Here is a 24,920-nt window from a genome sequence, read left to right on the forward strand (position 1 = left end):
TGTGACGGGGAACTGGGGAACTCAGTAAGGAAGACACACATCCTTTTGCAGTATTTGAATTTTTAAATTGTACTTATGCGTTCTCTATATTTACCAAATATTGACATTTTCAGAAATAGGACTTGGAATGAAGTGTGGCTACTGCAGAGTCCATACAGGTGTCTATGTAGCTGTGACTTTATAAGGTGAAGGGCCACCATCGTCGTCCCCCGACACTGGGGGCGCCAGCATTCGAAATGAACGTACGGAGGGAAGGCAGGAAGGATGCAAACGGCAGTGTGGATGTGAGCCAGGAGGTGGCGCTACAGAGCCCAGGCCCGGACTTAACCAGAGAAAAGTACCCAGTATTCGGAAAGGGGGGCTCATATTTATATAAACATAAAACAGCTTTTGCACCTCACTGTCGCGCCCTTCAAAGTAGTCTGCTGAGCCTGGATACTCAGAGGAATCGCTGAGCTCGGGCTCTAAACATATGTCAGAGACTCCTGCTTAATCTCTGCAGGCAGAGGATGGCTCTAATTTTGGGAAACATTCAGATGTCATTTGGCCACATGTTTGGTTAAAGAAGTGAGAGATCAAGTCAGGCAATTAATTCTTTGGTTAAAAGAACAAAACAACAAGGCAGAGACTCAAAGCAAGCTGCTGCTCTGACGCTTCTTAAAATGAGGTTCTGACCGCTAAGCCTGAAAACGGTGCTAAAAAGATAATGCGTGCCTCGGGGGTGCCGCGGTAACGCGGCTCGGGTTCCCAGGGGACAGCTTGGAAGAGGTCACCGCTCCCTCGGAGGGGCGGGCTCTGTTTCTGTGCGGAGAGTGGGTCCAGGCCTTGCCCTCGGGGCGGCGGGCGGGCGGCGGGGCAGAGCGCGGGGCTCAGCTCTTCTTGCGCAGTTGGCTGTACTGCGCACGGCCCAGGATGGGCTCCATGACGCTGGGCCGGAAGAAGCTGTCGCTGACCCTGCGCCTCGGCTTCTCGCGGGCCACCACCGGGAAGGCCGGGCGCAGCGCAGGGGGCGCGTCCACCCTGTCCTCCGGCGCCGGACTTGGGGGCGCCCCGGGGCTGCGCGCGGGCCGCAGGCTGCCGCGGGGCTGCGAGGGACGCCGCGCGGGATCCGGGCCCGCGGGCGGCACCCCAGACGCCCTGCGCTCCGCCTCTTGGCGCACCACCTCTTCGATGTCCCGGAATTCGCTCTCGGGCTCCATCAGGGACAGCCTGGGGAGCTGAGGGCCCAGCAGCCGCGTTAGGGCCCCGGGTCTGGCCCTCCTCCCTGCCTCTCCCACCCACCGCTCCTCCGGGCCCCTCGCATGCACCCTTCCCAGGAGCGGCCTTGGGAAGACGCAGCCTGGGGTGTGGGGCGAAGAAGTAGGGGAGACATCTTGCCCTCTCCAATGGTCTCCTCGGTCCACACCTCCAAGGCAAGGCAGACAGCCCCCTCCCAAAGTGCCTGGACCCCTCGGGTCGCCCTCAGGCCTCGCTCCATGGAAAAGCAGCGGATTTCCTGCCTGAGCTGTGCGCTAAGCACAGCCCACACACTGTTCCAGCCACGGTCAGGGGACCCAGGCCTGGCCCTGTCTGGAGCCCAAGGAGAACAAGCTGGCAGCCAAGACCCCCGCCAGCCTCTTGGAAATGAGTAACTGAGTAAGCCCCCAACCCCAAGGGGTGGGGTCCTGAGTGGGCCTTCTGGAGCCTGCGCAACCTGTAATTCACTCTGGGAAGAGGCCGAGGGACTGCTAGAGAGGCAGTACTGGTGTCTCTTGGGTTTTTCCTGTCGTTAATAGGTGATAGGATTGGGATGGGGCAGCAGCTGTGCCCTGGAATAGAGCCCGCCTCCCAGGGTGTCCTGGAAGCCTCCCTCTAGCCCCTTTCCAGGGAGCAGCATGCAAACCCCGCCCCCCCAGGTGAGGGTTGGGCCAACTGGGGACCCTCAGACCGATGGTCAGAAGCAGGGGTTGTGGGGAATGGTCTAAAGCTAGGGCCACTGCCTCTGTACTCTTGGGGCTGGCAAGCGCCTCCTACTAAGGCCACAATTTGTCAAAATGTTTCTGGGGCGCTGAGGACCAGGAGAACCACACCAAGATTAGGGAAAGGAGGACCACTGCAGCCCCTTGGGTCAAATCTGCTTTCCCCGACCTTCCCAGGCTGCTGTAGTGGGACTCACCGGCACGTAGTGGACCACCGTGTCGACCACGTTGTCAGTGACACCCTTCAGGGCATCTGACAGGGACATGGCCCTCCCCTTGGTGGAGGAGACAGCGCTGGCCGGGGCGAAGCGCAGCATCCTCGCTGCTGAGCCCAGCACCGCCGCAGGCGCCCACGTCACGGCGGCGATGGTGCTCTGGACCGCCTTCTGCAGCGTGTGGGCCACGCCGCCCAGGAGACCTTGCGCGCTGGACAGGGCTGCCACCTGGGGGCCGGAGCTAGGTCAGCACCTGCTGCGGCGCGTCCCCGGGGCCCGTCTCCTCCCGCGGCCCCCAGAGCTGGAGGGAAAGAACGTGGACACCAAATGGGCGAAACTGTTTGCCGTTTCTTCCCAGCTGTGTGGTCTTAGGCAGGTCACTTGCCCTCTCTGGGCTTGCTTCTTCTTGGGCACCATGGGGAGGATAGTCTCCGCCCTGCCTGCTTTCTGGGGGTGAGGGTCAGCTGAGAGAAGGACATGGAAGTGCTTAGCTGGCTGTCTGGGGGTACGATGAACGGTGCATGCGAGCTATGTCTCTGGGTCTGGGGGCGCAGACCCCTGTTTCACCCCGTGCCTCTGCTTCACGCCCCTGGAGGGGGCTGCGGGACCTTGCGGTGTCAGCGCCCCCACTCAGCCTCCGCTCGCCCCCTTACCTTGTTGAGCTGGTTCTCCTCCGTGTCTGATTCCTCCTCCTCCTCCGTCTCCTCTCCCTCCGTGTCCGTCCGATCGTCGTGGTCCTCGTCCTGGGCGGCGGCGGCGAGGCTGTGCAGCCAGGGCACGCGCACCTCACTCCGCCGCCGTGACACCACCTGCATGGCGGCCGACGCGCCCCACTGGGCCAGACTGCTCTGCGGGATGGGCGGGGACGTGAGCTGCGGGCCCCGCACACCTGCAGCCCCCGGGGGGGGGGGGGCGCACCTCTACCACCGGGGCCAGGCCCCAGCGCACTGTCCCCCAAACTTGACACGGAGTTCTCACTGACACACCTGGGGCACGCACGTCGGGGACGTGCAGCTCTGTGAGGTTTCCTAAGAACGCCCATGTGCAAACTACCATGGATCAAGAGAGAGGCCATTTTCAACACCCTGTTGTTACCCACCACACACACTCCCTCCGGGGGACCGCATGGGGACCTCTGCCAACAGAGGGTAGGTTCTGCCCATTGCTGAACTTCATGTAAATGGACTCAGGCAAGGTGGCTTCTTCCGTGAATAGTGTCTTCTGTTCCACATCGTGCTGCGGACTCATCCGTGCTATTGCACGTCAAGAGAGCTCCCTGCTTGTCACTCTGTGTCATATCCCATGCAGCTCTACCACAACCCACCCAGTCTGCTGGTGGCGGACGTCTGTGTTGCTTCCAGTTCTGGGCTAAGGATAAAGCCCGATAGGAACATTTGGACGTGTCTCTGGGGACACGTAAGCTCTCACTTCTGTTGGGTTGAACTGCTGGGTCTTAGCCGGGAGGGGTGTTTAGGCACTCCTTGGAGGTCTCTGAAGATGGAAAATGTCAAGAGGGCCACAGTGTCCCACGGGCAGAAACAGACCCAGGCAGGTGGGCTAGCGCCCCCTGGAGGCACAGCCTGGCTCACTTCTAGCCAGAGGGAGCGCCCCCAACAGGGCTTCCTCATCATATGGCTCCAGGAGACACCACTATGGTGTGAACAGGGTGCCTGAGGTTGTATGGTACTAGGCTGGGACACGCGTCGGTTGCAGCCCCCCACGGGTGAATGATCCCCCAGGGCAGGGGACAGAAGGGAACCACTACTCTCATATCCCCACTGGAGCCACAGAACCTGCTGACATTTGTTTGAATGAATGAGTCAGGCCTGATGATGCTTTTAAAAGTGTTATCCAAATGATGGCTGAGAGTGGTTTTGTTTTGTTTGCTGACCCTTAGGCTTTAATTCTTAACTTTTATTTCCTTTACTCCCTTATTTGACCTTTGCTTCTTATAAAGGTTCTTGTGAGAAAATCTGTTCTATATCTGCTAAAATACATAGCGGGGGGTTGGGGTATGGTGGGGAGTTACCCCTGCCTGGGCCTAGAAAAGGCAGCTTTACCTTAGGTGCAAGTAGGATGCAAATTAGAAGCCTCCGGAAAGGAAATGTGAAAACCTGGGAGCAGGCAGGGTCAGGGATGCAGCCCAGCCAGCGTTCTCTCCCCAACAGAAGGGGTTTGGGGCCTTGCTTACTTACAGGTGACACTCCATGGTCCCTAGATAGCAGCTAAGGGTCCCTGCTCCCCCATAGGTGGGGGGGCACAGAAAGAAACCCCTTTGAGAGGATGAATGCTGAGGATGGGACTCAGAGGGAGAGGGAGAGAGACAGAAGTGGACAGCAGGGAGGACCACCCCAGCAAGGCAGGCTTGTCCTTGGCTCACATCCTATCCTTTCCCTCTCCTGGAAGCCCAAACAACTGGCTCTCCACCCCCTTAAGCCCTTGTCCTTAGACCAAAATTCCCAGCCCAAGTTAGAGGAGAGAATGTTCCTAGGACCAGAGGTGGAGTTGGGTAGGGACGAAAGGGACCCAGACCCAGATGAAGGGACCCTGACCCCCAGGGGGTCAGCCAGAGCTCAGGGAAGACACTCACCAGGGGTGCCACACCTGGGATCCACATGGCCAGGGAGTGGCCCTGCTTCAGCACCCGGGCTGTGGTCTGGAAGGTGTGCCGAGAGAGGGTGTTGGCCAGGGCCCCAACCCTGTGCACGAGGCTTGGCTTGGCTTTGGGGGGCTTTTGGGTCTGCTGGTGTCCTGGAGCAGGCTCTGGGTGGGATTTGGTGGGAAAGAGAGGAAAGCCAATCAGAGACAAGAGAAGCTGGGGCTGTGTCTAGGGTTGGAAAGTGGTTATGGAGCTCCACAAGTCTGCTGGTGACTCGGGTCACTCCCTTTCCCCACTTACAAATGGGGAGAGGAGGCTAAATTAGGATAGTTCACTCTGGAAATCTTGTTGGGCCTTCCCTGCTCCGGAGCTGTGGCTGGCTGAGCCCCGGCTGCCTCTTGCTGATTCCCAGGCAGCATGGGTCCCCAACCCACTTCCCAGGGAGGGTCTGCCAGCCCCCCTAGTGGTAGATACCTGACTCTTCCTTGGCTGAAGGGAGGAGAAACTCTACCATCTTCTCAACACCACCCAGGGCTAAGTCGGCCCCTCCAGAGGCCAGCCGGCCAGCTCGGGTGTTGGCGGCATACTCGGCAGTGTCTTTGGCTACCCCCCAGGCAAGCTCACAGCTGGCCAGAGCGGCCCCCAGGACCTTGTCTGAAGTGCTGGCGATAGGCACGCTGATGCTGTTCCTGGCACTGCGAAGGCGGGTAGAGATGGTGTCCTTCAGCTCAGAGGCAATCTGGGGGAGATGGGGCAGGGAGTCAGGCCTGTCGGTCTGGTAGGCCTGAGCCTGGCCTCCAGGAAGGCCTTATTTAAAGGCTCAGGGGAGAGGCAGCTGGCCGGCTCAGCTAGTAGAGCGTGTGACTCTGGAGCTCAGGGTCATGAGTTCCAGCCCTACACTGGGCATAGAGCTTACTTAAGATAAAATAAAGGCCCAGGGGAGGGGCACCAATATCTGGGCTCCTTAATTAACCCGGGCTTTAAAGGTAAAGGGCTCCGGTCCTCCTTGTGCATGATCTCTTGGCGTCTTTGCACCCCACTTCTGCCTGGCAACATCCTAACCAACCTTACCCCCCAAAGGCCACCTCCTCGATGACACCTGGCTTGATATTCGCAGGCACACAAGGCGTCACCACTCCCAAATGCCTCGAATGTCTTGTCTGTCCTTCCCTCAGAACGTGCTCCCATTCCCATCTGCATTTAGGTTGATTCAGACCTGTGGGTCATCTTCCTACAAGTTCCTTATTGAAATAATTTATCTTTCTTTCCTATTAGTCTGGGAGCTCTTTGGCGACAAAGAGGCTCCTCATCTGGAAAAATGTGGAGAGCACAGGCCTCAGAGCCCAACAGGCCTGCTTTCACGTGGCCTCCATGGAAGGCTGTGCGCCCAGGGAGAAGTCACTAGTTTTCCCATCTGTAAAAGGGGGATACCCACACTGTCCCAGAGGGCTGACAAGAGGATTAAATGGGAGGCCTCCATAAATCGTACTGTGGCCCCCGGCATAGGGCAGGCTCAGTAAATGTTTGTGGGATGAGTAGACAGTTGGTCAGCAAGATGAAGCTCCTTCCCCACAGCACGTGACATGGCCCTTGTCTAGTAAATGCCCAGTACGTACGCAGCTAGGTAAAGTGACTGTTTCAGTCCCATGGTCCATAGAGGGCTGGATCTTGAGGTCCTGGGACTGCAAATTTGGGATCTGATGAGTGTGGCCCATGATCTTAGGTGACTAGACTTACCACGTGGCCCAGTACAGGCTCACTGGGTATCCTGGAGCAGGGAAGGCGGAATGCGGGGACCAGAAGCAGTGGGACCCACCCTAAGCCCCTGTTTCAGTTTACCTCCTAGGCTGTGCTTGCTTTCCAGAAAACCTGCCTTCATTTGGCACCACGAGGAGAGGAATGAGCCCACTGTGTGGCCTAAGGGGCAGGCAGCCACCCCCAAGCCCGGAGGGCACTCATCGTAGAAATGAAAGGCTGACACTCATGGCACCATCAGCCTGTGCCCTCTCCTCCTGAGAGGCAGGACAGCAGAGGACGGGGCACGTTAGAGAAGACAAAAGGGCCTCACCTTTTCAGGAGGGTACTGGAGGGCTGGGATCTTCTCCTCCAGGTGGTCCAGGCCTCGGCAGGCCAGCTCATTGGCAGCTATGACTAGAAGCAAAGACCACAGTGCGGTGAGCCACAAGGACCTAGCAGGGGCCTCTGTGCCAAGGAAGGGGCCCTAGAGCCCTCGAGAGCCCCCAGGTCTGCTGCCTCCAAAGCACCTTGGAACCCGAGCCCCCCGCCAAGTCCCTTGAGCTCCCTGTCCTCTGTGACTCCTTGAGCCAGGCTGGTGTCCTCGCTCTGTGTAGGAACTCTGGAGTCAGGCAGATCTGCGCTCAGAGCCTGGTGCGTCCCTCTGCAGAGTGCGGCTTCGGGTAAGTCACTGCGTGCCTCAGCCTCAGCTTCCCCGTCTGTCGGATGTGGACTAAGGGTGCCTACCCTGCAGGGTTGTGGTGAGGAGGAAGTGGCAGGAATTCTGTGAATCACCAGCAAATATTGGGCTCCCCCTCCCTGTCCTCCCTCTTCTCTGGGTGAGGTCTGGGCGGGCAGGAAGGACGAGGTGTGAGAGGAGCAGCGGCGGTGCCCTCGGATGGGCCTTGTGGGGGTGGGACCGGCACTGCTTCATCCTCGAGGTGACCAAGTCCGAGCTGCAGCCAGCCCAAGCCCTGAACTGTCCATGTCCTTCCTTCCAGCCTCTAGGAGTGAGATGATCAGTGGTGGGAAGAGGGTGGCAGGGGAAGAGAAAGGAGTTGCCCCCAGGGAGGGGAGCAAGTGCCAGGGGACACAGATGCTTTTAGGGGGTAGAGGCTTCTGAGGACAGAGCTCTGCAGTCATGATCACGGAGATCAGTTCTCTGTGATTTCATACACTCTCTCTCCAGATAGCTCACATTTCCTCACAACATCCTCCAGTAGCAGAGGGCCCAGGTGACTTGGGCCATCTTCTGACTGGGCAAAGTGAGACCCAGGGTAATTACTGAAGGAGTCTGTGGGCAGGGAGGCTGGCCCAGGGCGGAATCCTCGGACACCCATAATTCTCTAATCAGGATGGTGGAAGGTCCTAGACTCCTTGGTGCTGCTGGAAATTCTCTCGGCCCTGTCAAGAGCCTTGCCTTGGGTGCACTTGGGATGGGCCCCGGGTGATGTGCGGAAATGCTGAGTCACTATATTATATGCCTGAAACGAACACGCCACTGTATGTTAGCGATCCTGGAATTACAGAGGTCATCCTGTCCCCCTTGGCCCCTCCCCAGACTCTGCCGGGCCAGATCTAGTGTCTGCCGCCCCTGCTTCTGTGTCAGACTCTGGCAGCTCCACAGCTGCTGCCATATTTGGGGCCAAAGTGGGCGTCTGGTCTACCATGAGCCCCACTCTCACCACAGCCCACATAACTCTGCCCATCCCTTCCCCTGCCCGTGCTTTGGCCCATCACTGTCATCCCAGGAAATTGCCATCTGGGCTGTAGATGGGACATCCCTGGATGAGGAGAGACGTAGGTCCACATCTGTACCTGTCTCTACAGCCGTCTAGCTGTCTATACTGCAGCATCTCTGTCTGTAGAGAAGATCATGGAACGGGATGTAGGTGGTTAGAAACGCCACCGGACAGCCAAGAAGGCACACAGACATGTCAGCAGACAGACAAGCAAGCTCTCAGACAGAAAGACGGACAGATAGGTGGCGGCCTGCCGGTGCCCCAAAGACTCACACTGGGTGGACAGCCTGCGGACCACCGGCTCCATGCTCCAGGCCGCCAGGCTGCTGGCGCCCTGCACGCCCTTCTCGTAGGCATTGCAGACAGAGGCCACCAGCGGGTGGGCTTCCTTGGTGCTGGCGTAGGTCTTCTGGAAACACTCACAGGTGCCACTCACCACCGGCAGCTGCAGGACACGCTGCAACGCGCTCTCCTGCTCCTGGCTCGGAGGGAAGGCAGGCAGGCAATCAAGGGGTTCCCCACATGCTCCCACCTCGCGAAGGCAGCCCCGGCCGGGGTCATGGAGCCCGCTGCTGAGGCTAGCCTGGGTCCCGGGGACCTAGGAGGAGCCCAGGCCGCAGCGGTCTCTGGATGGCCCACAGGAAAAGCCACAGCCAGACTGCTGTGCTCTCCTGGTTCAATCCAGGCTCTGCAGAGCTACAGGGTCACGGCCTCCCTGCCCCTGTGTGGGCTGGTCCCAGGCCGGGCACGCTCCCCTTCCCTGTCATACCCGCTCCCTCCACACGGCTTGAGCATCCCTGTCTCTGGGAAGCTTCTGGACTCTCCTCCCTCACATCAGCCCTCCCCTGGCTCATGTCCACATCCCTCCCAGGCCCTCGCAAGGCCCTCGCACGGCCCTGGATCGTGTGTACTCGTCTCTCTCCCAGCCGACTGTCATCGCTGTGTCCCCATTGCCCAGCCGAGGGCTGGTGCAGCGAGGCCAGCTGAACAAATGGAAGGGTCAGGGCTGCGCCTAGGAGGGGTAAGTTGGGATCTGCCCAACTACACAGAATCACAGACGTTTAGGCCTCCGGAAGCCTCTGTAGCCAAAGGGCTTCCCACAGTCTTTCTGGCAGGTTTGTATTTTTATTTTTTATTTTTTCCATTTCTTCATTTTAAAAAAATTTTAAATTCAATTAATTAACATATCATGTGTTATTAGTTTCAGAAGTAGAGGTCAGTGGTTCATCAATCTTATGTGATATCCGGTGCTCATGACATCACGTGCCCTCCTTAATGTCCATCGCCCAGTGACCCCATCCCTCCACGTTCCTCCCCTCCACCGCAGGCTCGGATTGAGATGCCTCCTGGGATGGACCTTGCCCCTCATAGGGTGGCCCGTGGCCCTTGTTGGACAGCGCTGCTGAGCTGCGGTGTGCCTGCACCCGCCGCTCTACCCCTGACCTCTGGAACAACACCAAGCAAATCTTATTTCATCATGCATGGGCTGGCCCTTCACATATCTGAAGGCAGTGTCTGCCTTTAGTGCTCCTTCCTCCGTGCCAAACAGCCCTAGATCCTAACTTAGCTTACTGGCCTGGTCTGGTGGTCCCCTCCAGATATGCCACAGTTTAGTGTGGTCTTTCTTAAGCATATGGCACTCCAAATTGAAGACACCATTCCAAGGGTGGTCTGAGCACGTGGGGTATCGTGAACCTGCCGCTTCTCATTACTGGGGTGCTGTGCTCTTATTAATGCAGTCATAAAATGAAAATGTCACCCTGGAACCTCAGCGAACAAGCACTGGTCTTTGAGGAAAGAATGTGGGTTCTAGTTCTGCACAGGGAAATATTTACTTGGGGCCATTATGGTCCAGGCACTGATCGGGGTGCTTGGGGGACAAGACCTGAATTCTAACAGTGACCTCTGAAGTCAGTGCTAACACTTTGCCGGTGAGGACACAAAGACCCAGAGATGTGAAGTGACTTATCCAAGATCACACAGCAAGAGTCAGGATTCCAACTCCGGCCTGAAATGGCATATCTGCAAGATTCACTTTGAAATATCGCCCAGTGGGGGAGTAAATGAGAGTGCCGACGAGGCAGGACGGGATTGATAATGGCTGTTGCAGTTAGGGCAGAACATTACTATTCTGTCCGCTCTTAGGACTGCCAAGAATTCTCGTGAAAAGTAAAGACAGAAAGCTCCCGAGGTCCTGACTCGGACACTGGAGCGGTCTCTGCAGTTCCACGGTTCTGCTCTGGAGGCAAGGACCTGGCCTCTTCTCTTTGTAGGCTGCGTTAGGAGACCCATCAAGAAAACTCGTAACAGCAGGCTCCCATGTTTTAGCTTTCATTTTGCAGACAACTTTGAAGTTTGAACTAGAAAAAGATTCCGACTGTAAACAAGGGAATATTTTCTTTAACATTTGGACAGAGCCTTTGGGGGTTGTTGTAGGCAAAGCCACAGAGGGATAGAGAGGTCCTGGCAGGGTGGAAGAGAATGACCACCAACCATTAGGCTGGGTTAACTACGCACGGATTCATTTTACACCTCTGTGTTCTATGATTTAATATAAAACTTGGTGGTGATTCTGAGTGTAAAAGTTAGCTAAAACCTAAGTTGGAACAAGATGGGCATTATATGAGCTCACAGTTTTTAAGTTTCACCGATGATCTGAACTGTGCCTAAATGAGAGAGGCCCTGCCTGGAGGGGTCGGGTACCCCTAAACGTGTCACACAGCCCCAAGTCACAGCGAAAACCAGGCTAGACACAAAACCCTGGGAACAATGTTCCTCTAACCCTTTCCCATATGCAGCACAGGCTGTGCGTTGTGTAACTCCGAGAGGGGCCGTTGACATATTCTAGAACACGCTCAACGCCCCACAGTGACAGAATGCAGAGGCCTGGCATTTGAATCTACATCCTGCCTGGGGGGACAAGGTGACGGCTTCTGCACCAGGGTTTAGAACACAGTAGTTCCCTTCCTCTCCTTACCCACTCAGCCAGTATTTCTGTTCTTTTCCTCCGAGGTGCTCAGTTTTTGGTAGGCACTCCCCCCATCCTCTAAGAGCCCCCTGCAAAAGGTACTGAGAGCGAGAATAATGAAGACATAATGGCCAGTGAGAGGGGATATAATGGAGACATAACTTGTTCTGAGTCCCCTGAATCTCTCCTCCCTGCTCCTTCCTCCCCCACACAGTGGTTCCTCCACTTCCCATATAGGCCCAAGTTACTTACGGGGAGGTCTCCATCCAGCAAGGCTGGGCCCTTGTTGACGGCCGTCATAGCTCTTCAAGCTGCAAAGCAGAGGCCCAGGTCCATTAGAAAGCCCTGAGCTTGAGATCTGCAGGGTCAGTCCCCTACCTCTCATGGTTCTGGCGAGGCCCAGGCTGCTGGGGAGCTCCAGCTCTCTCACCAGAAGACATTAGGTCGCAGAGCACGAATGTCACAGACAAGCAGCCACAACGTAGACCCCACTGTGGGGAGCTGCCCCACAGCCTACTTGTTAACTGAAGTTTCTTATAAGGGTTCAGGGTAAGAAATGACAAATAAGGGTAGCTTTAAGAAATGAGGGGTTTTAGATGATGGTAAGGGGTCCGCACATGAGAATCCAAAAGAGACTAAAAGAATAAATTTCAGGGTTAGTCTTTTTTTGATGAAAAAGTTCTACATCAATTTCTCTCCTTTTAAGTGAGCGTACCTGCCAGTACTTCCCAGAACGCTCAACGAGGAAGCAACTCGTCACTTAAAACCAGCCATTCCGGCTGTGTTCTGGGAAAGCTGGCACCCCAGAATATCTACCCTCCACCCCTGGTCATTCGCCTTGAATCATCTCTCCCTCAGTGGTTTCCCTTCAGGCCTCTTCATCTTCAGGGCAACTCTCAGGGGACCCCCTACCTTCAGCTTCGTTCCTTTAACTCTCGAAAACCAACCAGGTATGGCGGATGCTCGCAGGGCCCCACACTCACGCGAACGGACGCTGCCTCAGTCCCACACAGCCAGGCTGCGAGTGGCTCCCCCCAGCAGAAGCAACGCCAGCGGCTCCAGGGACGCCTTGGGCAACACTGCCAAAGCGTCCCCGTCGGAGGAGGGCGGAGTGGAAGAGAGCGCTGGGTCAGGCGGTTGTCATGGTTATTTGAGCCAGGGTCCCCTGGGCAAGTCCAAACTTCTGTAAGATTTGAGCAACTAGGAGGAGGACCGCAGAGCTGACAGCGATCCGGCCCCAGGGGAGGGATTGTTCCAGAGCCATGAAATATCAGCTCGGTAACATGTTTCTGGCTCCCAGTTCTCAAAAAACTGTCTTCCAGAGGGAAGGTGTCGGAATATAGGTCATATAACTCATAAATTGTCAAGTTCTATAATCTTTGGCTCCTTTTTCACAGTGTCCTGTGGACCATTTTTAACCCATTTCCTTCATCCAGTATTATTTACTATTAAGAGTGTATTTTGAACAGTAAGATTGAAACCCACACAGGAACAGAGTTCACCTGAATGTGCCACTCTTTGATTATTACGATAAATTGCTCTTGGGGCGCCTGGGTGGCTCACTCGGTTAAGCATCTGCCTTCAGCTCAGATCATGATCTCAGGGTTCTGGGATTGAGCTCTGCATTGGGCTCCCTGCTCAGTGGGGAGCCTGCTTCTCCCTCTCCCTTGCCCCCCACCCCACCCCTACTTGTGAGTACACTCTCCCTCTCTCAAATAAATAAATATTAAAAAAAAAAAAAAAAAAAAAGATTGTTCCCCATGAAGAAAAGGACCAGAACTAGGGGTTGACTCTAAACTTTGAGAGACCCATTTCAACCTCTGAAAATTGCTAGATTTCAAGGAAGCTTATTGAACTCTACTGGTCTACGGTGCCACCAGAAAATGCCTCGGGAGAGTCAACTGGACTTTGCTGAGTCTGGAGAAGTGTGCTGACCGGGATCCTCTTCCTGATCAACAGCAACCAGATAACCAAGAACTATCACCTCTCATCCCTTCCTCAGCAACAAATCAGGCAGGAGCCCAAGTTCTAGTTCCTGGCTTCAAAGATGATAGAGGACTGTGGTGTAAGCTATAGTTTTCAGATTATCTAAGAAGGGCCTTTTAAAATGGGTAACGGGTTGGGGTGGGGGGCATCAGGCTGGCTCAGTCGACAGAGCATGCAACTCCTGATCTCAGGGTCAGGAGTTCGAGCCCCATGTTGGGGCTTTATTAATAATAAAATGGATAATGAAGGGACAAAGCTGATTTTCCTTGTTGTTGGTATTATTACCTCTATTGTTGACTCTCCACTAAGTTGTTGCTGTGGGCAACAGGAGAAAGTGGCAAGGAGATGGGGAGATTTCTGATGGATCCTTGGTAATCCTGTACCTGTGATATAAGGCAGGGAAGAGGTCAGAAACAGAGAGTCAAACAGGGAGCCTCCAAAAGGAGTTATAAGTACATGATACGTTTAATACTTATTGATCCAACTTAGACTTTTAAAATACAAGACAGTAATGGAGAGGAAAGGAAGCATCTAAAAAAGGAGCCTCTTGGGACGCCTGGGTGGCTCAGTTGGTTGGACGACTGCCTTCGGCTCAGGTCATGATCCTGGGGTCCCGGGATCGAGTCCCACATCGGGCTCCCAGCTCCATGGGGAGTCTGCTTCTCCCTCTGACCTTCTCCTCGCTCATGCCCTCTCTCACTGTCTCTCTCTCAAATAAATAAATAAAATCTTTAAAAAAATAAAATAAAATAAAATAAAATAAAATAAAAAAGGAGCCTCTACTACCCTCACTTCAAGGTTCAGGACGAATTATCCAGGAGGTTCTGTCTGGATTGCAAACTAGGCCAAAGGGCGGTTCCAAGCCTTTGGAGTCATGGCTCTGGGCCAGACAGTGTATATAGGGCTCCGTGCCGGAAAGTTCTGCTGACAAAGCCAGTCCTCTGGCAGCTTTGGCTGGGAGTCCAGAATGTGGGTGAGAGGTGAGAAGCGGTGAAAGGGCACAGGGCAGTCCCCTGGGAGCAGTCTGTCTTCCAGCCCCAGCTTGAACGACACAGGGTTACCATCTCTCCTCCCCTCACCCTCCACCTTCCCACAGGAGCATAGGGACCTTGGTCCTCCCGTGCACAAGTGGACCCCACCGCTAAGCTCAGCATTCAAAGCTTCATTGCTCAGTCAACTCTCAGGGAACAGCGTTCAGCTGTGAATGTGCTGGCCTGTCCATCTGTTAGGAACGCCTTTGGTTTTTTGTGTGTGTTTTTTTTTTAAGATTATTTATTTATTTATTTGACAGAGAGAGAGAGAGATCACAAGCAGGCAGAGAGGCAGGCAGAGAGTGAGGGGGATATAGGCTCCCCGCGGAGCAGAGTCTGATGCGGGACTCGATCCCAGAACCCTGAGACCATGACCTGAGCCGAAGGCAGAGGCTTTAACCACTGAGCCACCCAGGCACCCCACACCTTCGGTTTTTAAAATCCCTCACGAATGTGGAGGCTTGGAGGTAGGAGGGTTCGTTAGAAATGGGAAAGATGCACAGGGAGGAAGGTACGAGGGTACTGTTGAGGTTTTCACAAATTCCAGAACAGGCGGTATTCCTTAAGCTCCCCATCACCCCCCCGAAATTGCAGAGGACAAAAGTACCGAGACGGATGCTGCCATAACCGGCCACCACAGATTTGAAGCCAACTTCTCTAGGCAGAAGCCAGAGTGCCACCTGACAGAGCTGAGACAGGGGACGCCGCCCTGGATGAGATCCCCTCAGAGGTCTCTTTACACCCCGATGTTCCAGTCTAAATCTTTCTTCATCCTCCTCCTCAGCGTGGATCTTCCAGGCAAGAGCTCATTTTACCAGATCACCTCTGACTCGCCCTCCTTTCAGCTCTTCCTCATTCCCAGGACACACTCACAGATACTGGAGTCTCTTTTGTCTAGAAATTTATTAGACATAATTAATCTATGACTGTAGAGGATCTGGACAAAGTAAAATTAGTTGCTCAAACTTTTTACTTGCCCTGACCTAGCAGCTTTCGATTCACTTAAAATTCCCGAAGTATTTTCTCAAATCCCGTTACCTTGATTAAACACTTTAAAAATAAGAGCGCCAAGGACCTGAGTCTGCTTTTTAAGAATCTCATTCACATTTATGGGAAACATTTAGCGCGCATTTCTTTTCTCATTTCCATTCAGGTAAGTGAAATGGCTTCACTGATAGGACTGACATTGACCTCCCACCTGGCCACAACCTATTTTTCTGCTTCACTTCCCCCAAATCAGGGGATCTGCAACCAACAAAGAACTCAACAGCCAAGATGGGAAGTGGGACCATGAATAAATGGCCTTTTCCTCATTGCTCTTTTCCACTCCCCCAACCGTCCCACACATATGAAGTCTGATTTCTCATAGAAAATGGTGATGCTCCTCCGTTCAGAGTACTCATGAAATTTCTTAACTGCGTAACTGTTGTTGAAAATTAACGTAGCCGTGCCCGAACTGTTATATGACTTTAAATTAAAAAATCTGGCTGGTGAATCTAGATAGAGCTTTAATTTTTCTATAAACCACTAACAAAGTTCTAAAAAAGGCTTTTCACACAGGATTCTGGAGTCTCACACCTCCACTCAGTCAGGAAGGCAATGAACTATCCTCGAAAAACACTGAATTTGGAGTCTGAGGAATGAGGTGCTGGTGTGTTTTTTTAAACCGGCTTCCTCATCTGTCACAGGCTACCCACAGGCACCTGTCATGACCTCCCATATTATGGGGCCCCCAGTCCTTTCTACGTGCTTCTGATCTTTGTTTTCTCGCTGTACTACCTAAAGTCACCATTTCTACCATGAAGGTGCCTGATGCGTTTCTGATTGTACTTCTGGACAGAGGAAGGGCAGGACTGCCATGATGAAAGGCTGTAAGGGGGGGCATGGGCCTCTAGGGAGAAGCCGTGTGGGGGGTGGGGGGTTGGTATCTGGTCAGAGGAGGAAGAGGTCTTTACTAGGTCTGAGAGAGGGCTGGTGTCAGACCTATGGTATTGTGCAAAAGCAGTGAGGCGCACACCCCAAAGGTTGCTGTATATTAATGTTCAACTGTTTGGGCCTTTTTCAATTGTTAGACATTTAGCAAACAGTGAGCTCCCACTATGAGCGTAAGATGCTCAATAAATGTTAGACGAAAGGAAAATACTCAGAAATTCAGAAGTCACTCCAGCCCTCTAAAAAACACCTATAAATTTTCATGCGCCCCATTCTCCATTCTTGGCGCCCCCTCTGCTCACACCACTAGTCGCTAAATGCTCCCACGAACAAGTCTTTAAGCGCCGCTTGACGTGGTCTGTGCCTCACGCAGACGCACCCTAGACGCTGTCTTTCAAGCAGGCGCCGGTCTCCGTCCGAAACCGCTTCAGCGCACCCTCAGCTTCATCTGCGGATACGCCACGACAACGATGCCCGCTATGGAGGACACAAGACCTCCAAGTCCAATGATGCCAGGATTGGACTTATAGATCCCCAGCTGGTCCAAGGGGTTCAAGAGATCGCAGAAGTTCTTCACTGTGTCCAGGAGCAAGGGCGGGTGCTTCTTCAGAGATCGGAACAAGAGGAGGAGGAAGGACTGGAGCCATTCTGTTTCCTCATCGGCCACGCTGTACCCAAGAGGCTCCTGAGACAGTGACTGCTCCGTCCTCGCCCTGTCGCGTGCAGCCTGCTCCATCTGCAGGGAGAGCTCGTACACGTCCCTGGCCAGGCTCAGCAGCAGACAATAGTAGTAGTGGCGGGCAGCCCACATTCGCCATTTCTCTTTGTTAATGCCGGAGGCAAGGCCTACGCTCCTCACCCAGAGGACGGTATCACAGATGGAATAAATCACACGGTTCACATTGGCTAACGTCAGGCATACGCGGGGCACCAGGTCAGTGGCGTGAACGCTCTGCTGGGTCGCCTGCACGGCATGTACCACGTTGCCTAATCTGAACCCTGCGAGAAGAACCCACAATGGTAAACGGATGTCGAATTACTATGTCATATGAAGGCAGAAGCCCTGTATTGGGGTGAGAGGCCAGCACTGGTGTGTTGACTACTATGTGAGGCTCAGTCTTCGCTCGGGAATCAGGAAGGACTTTACAGTATATTAAGGACACCGAAAATGATCCTGGCAGGCACAAAAGACAGTGACTCTTTGAAGTTACCACCTTCATTCCAGCGAACAGCTTAACACTGGCTTACAACACCCTTCAGGCAAGGTCAGTCATGAGTGTGGACTGTGACATCCGAATATGACTAGCTATACATCTTTAGAAGAAAAGTTCTATAACATGAAGTTTAGATGCAACTTTATTTACTTACTTATTTATTTCTGCACATAGGAAGCTTCGATTCCCTGTGGCCATTTCTCTGGCCCAGATACCAACAATCTTTTGGCGAGTCTAATGCCTTAGATTTTATTTACTTTCCAGACAAAAGATGGCTTTTCTTATAAAACATCATTATCATTTTGCCATCTGTGTGGTCCAAACCCCCTCTGGCTCCCTACTCAGGAAGACAAAGTAGAGACGGTAGGAGTTAGTGGCTAGGAAACCATTAATATTGTCGTTGGTGACTCCTAGTTGAATTAAATCCACCACTGCAAGGCGTATCCTCCTCTGAACATGTAATTCAGTTCATCAGGGATGTAGCAATCAACAGATATGTCTTGAGCACCTACACAGAAGGAGTTATAGTCCTACGCATTATGGAGAATACAAAAAAAGTACTTTCCTTAAAGGACTATATCCTATACTCAGCAAATGCTCAAAAGTAGCTACCCTCAAGAGACTTATAATCTCATGAGAATGTCTGGTATGATTTTATCAAAAATACACAAACCAGACTGTGTAATGAACTATCCTGGGTTCCAGTTCTGGCTCTGGCATCAACTGGCTGAATGACCCTGGGTAAGTCCTTTCCAGACTTCAGAACCTTACCTCTGAAGGACCTGTAAGCTCTAACATACTAAAAAATCTGAAAACTTCTAATCCTATCCTTCAAAGCCATCCAAAAAAGCTCGTCCTATCCTCCAACATCCCTCCACTTGACAACTTAACTGCTCTGTCAAGCTACTTTCCTCATGACCTTTAATACAATGGTTTGCTCATAACAATTCTGAGCCTTCGCAGGGGAAACCACCCTTCAAGGCTTTCCTTCCCTTTCTCTCTTAGCTATGCCTCAAGTTCCACTGCCTCCCAAACCTTTTCCCCCCGCTCTATCCTAGCTAATATATCTGGCACTAAATCTTATATCATTATTTATACAATGCAATCTTATTTCTCTCATAAAGCTCAGCTATACCTAAAGTAGGTGCTCAAAAATGATTGTTTAGGGGCACCTGGGTGGCTCAGTGGGTTAAGCCTCAGCCTTTGGCTCGGGTCACGATCTCAGGGTCCTGGGATCGAGCCCCACATTGGGCTCCCTGCTCAGTGGGGAGCCTGCTTCCCCCTCTCTGCCTATCTGCCTACTTGTGATCTCTGTCAAATAAATAAATAAATAAATAAATACGATCTTAAAAAAAAAATTAACGATCTAGAGAGTATTTTGTGAACTGCAGGGTCTGACGATCTGAAACCGGAGCCACTGTGCCTCATGAGGCAGGGTACTTACATTTGCGGCCAGTGCTCACACTGGTCTCCAGTTTCTTGAGCTTCATTACCACCTTCTCTTTGCCAGCTTTAGGCTCTAACAAGTATCTAAGCAACATGCATGTGTATTGAGTGGCTCTGGAACGGAAAAAAAAAAAAATGAGGAGAATGATTTACAAGCCAAATGAAATTTGATTCATGAAGTAAGGAAAGGAGGAACACGTGTTGCTAAAAGCGAAGTTTCCAAGACAAGTTCTCACATAAGTGGCTCTTACAAGAGCATAATTCTGCAACAGTCACTCCACGGGGCTAAAGGGCAGAACATGGGACGGAAATGTGACACAAAGGTAATGAAACAGAATGGTGAGGTAACGGTGAACAGCCCTTCAAATGGCCTCTTGCTGGCACAGAGAAATGGGTAGAGTCAAAGTGGAAATGGCACAAAAATCTCCCTCGTACTAAGTCTGCAGCAATCCCTATTCTTTCTTTTCTCCTGTGTAGAACAATTTTTCCAATTTCTAAAATGAACCTTTTACCTATCGCCAACTACTTACGTAATCAGACATACACTCCAACCAGAACCGAACGGAAAGTTCGGTTGTGAATTTTTTGTAAAAGGATCAAACACACACCAATGCGTGAATATGTAGAGATATGTTTTTACATTTGTCTTTCAAAACTAGTTAGGATTTGGGGGCGCCTGGGTGGCTCAGCGGGTTAAAGCCTCTACCTTCAGCTCGGGTCATGATCTCAGGGTCCTGGGATTGAGCTCCATGGTGGGCTCTCTGCTCGGCGGGGAGCCTGCTTCCCTCTCTCTCCCTGCCTGCCTCTCTGCCTACTTGTGATCTCTGTCAAATAAATAAATAAAATCTTTTTAAAAAAACAAAACTAGGGGGAGCCTGGGTGGCTCTGTGGGTTAAAGCCTCTGCTTTCAGCTCAGATCATGATCCCAGGGTCCTGGGATCGAACTCCGCATCAGGCTCTCTGCTCAGCAGGGAGCCTGCTTTCCTTCCTCTCTCTGCCTGCCTCTCTGTCTACTTGTGTTCTCTGTCTGTCAAATAAATTAAAAAATAAATAAATAAAAAATTAAAAAATAAAAAAAAACAAAACTAGTTAGGATTTTATATGAATACAGACTCCTGCTTAATAGTAGTCAGTAAAGCGATCATTGTTATGACTACAAGTAACACTGCCTCATTAACAGCAATGGAACCCATGAGAAATCCTGTGTCACATGCTCGAACATCTAAACGCACTAGAATCTATTTAACGAAGTGGGTGCCTGTTTCCCACAAGCCTCTAACTGCACTAGAATCCCTTCAGGCTATAGATATGATTCTCAATAAAAATGGGGCACATTTTCCGAAATGGAGAACCTGTTACTGCAGATGAAGTAAAAAGAATTTTTAAAGCAGTTTCCTGGCTATAGGGCTCAAGTCGGTCATGCCAGTAAGTCCCCTTCTCAGATTTGGGCTAATAACAGCCATGTGTCCAAAACCCAGGTATTATTTTACGAATCCAGTTAGTTCACAGGAGCTATCGATCACCACGGGGCTTGGGAAATGAATCCTAGAGATCTCAGATCTTGGTGAAAAGTATATCTAAAACAATTATTTTACTAACCAACCTCCCTAATAAACCTTGCAGGGTACATTCCAAGTGCACTGCATTTGAAGCCTTCTTTTTAATGAAGCTTGTACACAGTGCGACCATTTAAAAAAACCTATCAAATAAATTACTACAGTGGTATGGGCTGGTCACTACCATGGTGGTGGGCATGAGAGTTACCTGTGTGGATTTAAATCTCAGCTCTGCCACTGTGTTCCTATTAACCTCCCGCTTCAGTGTCCCTATCTGTGAAACGGGACTCATTTAGAATATCTATCTACCTCTCAGGGTTGTGATGAGGGTTAAATGGATTAACAGCGGTAACATGTTGAGAACAAAATCTGGCATCAAGTCGGTTTCGGAAAGTCTCGTGACCGGGGCTCTGCACACTGGCCTGTTTGTGTCAGCCCTGGCACACTCAGAAGAGAAGGGAAAGCTGTTAAATGAAACCACAACCCTAATTATTCCTTCTTTATTACTGAGCAAGAATCAACCAAATTTCTAAAAGAAACATCATGAACTAATTAGTATGAAAGCACAACCTCTGTTCAGTATTTTCAGTAGCATAGCGGGTACCGCAGCGGTGCAGTCAGCCCTGTCTGGCGCTCTCCACATAGTACCCGGTTAGACAGTTCACAGAACTATCTCACACGCAGAATCTTGCAGCGGCCAAGAGCAGGCTGCCCTCAAATGTCCCCATTGATTATTTTAAATAAAAGTTACTTAAGAAACAGCCAGTGCAGGGACACTCAAGACCCTCCTCTGTCCCCCAGAAAGCAGGAAACACATCTCCCATGTGAAAAATACCTTCCCTATACTGAGGAAGTCAAAAGACATCCTTATCACCAGAGATAGGGGCTTTAAAACTGAGAAAGTTGTAGAAGCAAACCTCGTTACTTTTTTCCTGATCCTACTACTCCCAGATCCCGCCAGCTCAAGAGAAATTTCTGCCCCTCCCTTAACTACATAGACTCTAAATTGAGGGTCTTTCCTAGCATAAGCGTTATTAGCAGAGATAAATTTTATCTGAATGACCCATCTGTATGGTCGGGCAAACATTTAATTACCAAATATCTGCTCCCCTTATGACTGTAAAATGCATTCCTTTCCTCTGAAATCCCAGACCTCTACTCCCTTCTCCTTAGCTCAGCATGAGACAGACACACACACACACACACAAAACACCCCTCGTTTTCCTCTCTTTGGAATTTTCATGTCTATGGAGATACCCTGTGTACACCTGTTAAATTTGATTTTCTCTTTTTAATCTGTCTCAGGTCAACTTGATTCTTAGTCTAGCTAGAAGGATCTTTCAGGGAACAGGAATTCTTTCTCCCTGACAAACTTTAATCAGATCTTTAACCATGGCCATTTTAAACTTTTTTGTCATTCTTACATTTTTACTCAGATCCTTTTACAAAAGCTTCCTGCAAATGTGTTTCATCTTGAGAAATTCATAAAAAGGAACTTTGACAAATACAGGTTTCCAATAACCTTAAGATCATAAAAGTGAACTCGGAAAGAATTTCTGGAACTAACAGGAGAACCGAATTTAAGCAGATCAAGAATAAATAACATGGGATTAAATGAACTGAGAAGGGTAATTATAATTGTGACATTTTTGCTTGAAATATTGATAAATTTTTAATGTTTCGTTCTCCAGATTTAAGAAAATTTCTTCTCTTAAGCTATGATTTACAACAATTTCTTTTTTCTCCCTATCTGATCCCTGCAGAATTCAAAAACACCCATTGAATTCTTATATATTTTTGACAACATATTTATTTGGGCAAGTTCAGTAAGAGTTTGCTCTTCTTTTTTTTTTTTTTTTTAAGATTTTATTTATTTATTTGTCAGAGAGAGAGAGAGAGTACAAGCAAGCAGAGCGGCAGGCAGAGGCAGAGAGAGAAGCAGGCTCCCCACTGAGCAAGGAGCCCGACGTGGGACTCGATCCCAGGACCCTGGGATCAAGACCTGAGCCGAAGGCAGTGGCTTAACTAACTGAGCCACCCAGGCGTCCCAGAGTTTGCTCTTCTTGTGACAGGACACAATTGGAAGCATGGGTTATGTTCAAAGGCTGTGACTGGAATGTCACATTTGGGAGACAGGCATTAACTCAGATATGACTAGGCAGTTCGAAGGCACTAAGGGTGATCAATGGAGCCAGTAAAGCCCTTTGGAAAAAGAGCCTGACAGCTTGCTTACCGGGTTCCCAGGAGCCTTACCAGGTGAGTAAGTCACCTCCTGACAGGTGCAAAAACCTCAGGATATTTTGGGAACCTCGAGAAGAGAGGAATTAGCCTTAATCTCTAGGTATTACAGGTGACAGCTGATGGCAAGTCTTTGGCCTGACTTCTGGCCTCAACCGGCAGTTTAAAGTTCAATATGGAGATTCCTTACAAAAAGTTCCAGCAAAGCAGATCTTAAAAGGCCTATATGATTAAGCAGTATTTTTGCTACACTTATGTAAATAACCAGGCCAAGTTTCTCCAAACTAGATATATTTTTGCAAATAAATTAGTCTTAATTTGGCTATCTTTGGTAAAATGAAACTGATTATAAAAAAACAAACATATGTTGCAATAACACAACTTTGTGGATATTAGATTCAATTAACAATTTATTATGAACTGGACTAGATCCTGGTTTCTTCTAAGTTTCTTCCAATGCTTGGTTAAAATTCTCCAAACTAGTATTTTTTATATTCTTGATTGAAAATCACTTGATAACTAAAACTTCCCTTTTTCCTAAAACCCTGGACACGGAGCATGAACAAGTTGATGTGAACTTCCAAAAAACCACAACAGCTCACACATGAGCAATTTTCATGCCTGGTGCTCTGTGAGCCACTCAAAATGATCACCAGAGACACTCAAACTACAAACCAAGCAATTCTGACGGATTGCCACTGCCTGCCCTCACTTGCTATAAAGATCCTTTAAACCTGACAACTAGAAATCCTTGACTGGCTACACTCAGAACTCAGAAACTGGTTTGTAATTTGATCCGATCATGAATCATTGTTTTTCTTTTGTTTTCATCGAAATGCCTTATTACCTGATTATCTGAACCACAGGCCTAACTCTGAGAACACACTTGCATCGCCACCTCCTGAAATGAGTTTAACTAAAATGACCTATTGTCAGAACTGAGACGCTGGTTCAAGGAGACAGGACCATCTGTCAGCTCAACTTTTAATGTAGGAAACGTCCAGGAAAGTTTCAGAAAAGGGAAGTGTAGCAGCCAAGGGTAAGCCACCCCAAAGTGTATCACTCGGGCACACTGATTATTCTAAGAAAGTTACTTAAGAAACAGCTGGTGCAAGGACACTCAGACCCTCCTCTGTCCCCCAGAAAGCAGGAAAAACACATCTCCCATGTGAAAGATACCCTCCCTGTACTACAGAAGTCAAAAGACATCCTTATCACCAGAGACAGGGGCTTTAAAACGGAGAAAGTTGTAGAAACAACCTCGTTAGTTTTTTTCCGGATTCCTGCTACATCAGCCTAAATCCTGTTCAGGATTCCCTCCCAAAGGAAGCTCTCAAACACCTGTTTTCTTTATCCTGTCAATTCCTCACAAATGTTATTGTCTGTTTGTCTAAAATGTATAAAAAGTGCCTGCCTGGGTCATTTCTCTAGGTCTGAATTTCACGTATGGGCCTCTGTGCACACACCTTCTTTTTCTTTTCTCCCCCTCCTGTGAAGCTGTTCCGTGTAAATGTAATTCTTAGTCTAGTTGAAAGACGTTGAGGGTAGGGGGAGAATTTTTCCTGCCCTACAATCTCAATGAGACAGGGCAATAATAGTAGATAAATACACATTCTGTCTCTCCGTAAGCATTTCATTTCACAACCAAATGGCTGGCTTCCCGGGTCACAAATGCCAGCCCAAAGTTCATCTTAAGAAAAAAACAAATCCCGGGGGACGCCTGGCTGGCTCAGGCTGTGGAGCCGCGGACTCTTCACCTCGGGGTTGCCAATTCGAGCCCCACCCTGGGTACAGAGATTACTTAAAAAAATAAAATCTTTAAAAAAAAAAATTAAAAATGCCGGGAGGAAGGCTGAGTGGAGAGGACTCGGTCTTCCCCAGGTTAGAGGAACGCTGGTGGACTGGTCCACGGCGGTCAGGGCCCGGGCGGCTGCGCGGCCACACACCCGGCTGTCCCGCGGAGGCTCGGGCGGACAGCGGGGTCCGGTCCGCCAGACTGCCTGCGAGAAGGGCTCCGGAACCGAACTCCGTCCTGCCGCCGCCCACTGGGCGAGCCCCTCCTCCGGAAGCCGGGGGACCCGAGACCTGGCTCAAGTGGCAGCACCGGGAAGGGGTGGAGGCCGCGGGCACCCGACTCACCTGAAGAGTCGGTCCCGGCCCTGGGTCTGGTTGGTGAAGCGGATGAAGGTGTCCATGGCTTCCGGCCCGAGGCCACGTGTCACCCCGAGTTCAGTCGCGAGTCCTCAAGGGCTTCACCGGGTCCCCTCGGGATTAGCTCAGTCTCCCCGCCCCCGTGGGGGC

At 51.1% G+C, this 24,920-nt stretch overlaps 2 protein-coding genes across 7 annotated transcripts; both read right to left on the reverse strand.

The window, feature by feature from the left end:
• Nucleotides 1-243: 243 nt before the first annotated feature.
• On the reverse strand, nucleotides 244-24,837 carry PLIN1 (perilipin 1). 5 transcript variants are annotated; one of them, XM_032836788.1, is made up of 10 exons: nucleotides 14,841-14,877; nucleotides 13,488-13,585; nucleotides 11,469-11,527; nucleotides 8,522-8,726; nucleotides 6,841-6,923; nucleotides 5,247-5,511; nucleotides 4,764-4,936; nucleotides 2,827-3,021; nucleotides 2,156-2,401; nucleotides 244-1,217 (listed from the first exon to the last, which is right to left on the reverse strand). In XM_032836788.1, the coding sequence occupies exons 3-10, from the start codon at nucleotides 11,514-11,516 to the stop codon at nucleotides 870-872; spliced, it is 1,563 nt and encodes a 520-aa protein (XP_032692679.1). In that variant the 5' UTR covers nucleotides 11,517-11,527; nucleotides 13,488-13,585; nucleotides 14,841-14,877; the 3' UTR covers nucleotides 244-869. The 5 variants fall into 5 exon arrangements, with proteins under 5 accessions (XP_032692679.1, XP_032692680.1, XP_032692678.1 ...); XM_032836789.1 differs by lacking the exons at nucleotides 13,488-13,585; nucleotides 14,841-14,877 and adding an exon at nucleotides 24,759-24,837; XM_032836787.1 differs by lacking the exon at nucleotides 14,841-14,877 and having other exon boundaries at nucleotides 13,488-13,706.
• PEX11A (peroxisomal biogenesis factor 11 alpha) lies at nucleotides 15,120-24,915 on the reverse strand. 2 transcript variants are annotated; one of them, XM_032836792.1, is made up of 3 exons: nucleotides 24,759-24,915; nucleotides 18,824-18,939; nucleotides 15,120-17,164 (listed from the first exon to the last, which is right to left on the reverse strand). In XM_032836792.1, exons 1-3 carry the CDS (start codon nucleotides 24,812-24,814, stop codon nucleotides 16,593-16,595), a joined length of 744 nt encoding a protein of 247 aa, XP_032692683.1. In that variant the 5' UTR covers nucleotides 24,815-24,915; the 3' UTR covers nucleotides 15,120-16,592. The 2 variants fall into 2 exon arrangements, with proteins under 2 accessions (XP_032692683.1, XP_032692684.1); XM_032836793.1 differs by lacking the exon at nucleotides 18,824-18,939 and having other exon boundaries at nucleotides 24,759-24,870.
• Nucleotides 24,916-24,920: the final 5 nt, after the last annotated feature.

This window comes from Lontra canadensis, unplaced genomic scaffold (assembly GCF_010015895.1).
Source record: "Lontra canadensis isolate GAN:19392208 unplaced genomic scaffold, GSC_riverotter_1.0 scaffold94, whole genome shotgun sequence".
NCBI classification, from domain to species: Eukaryota; Metazoa; Chordata; class Mammalia; order Carnivora; family Mustelidae; genus Lontra; species Lontra canadensis.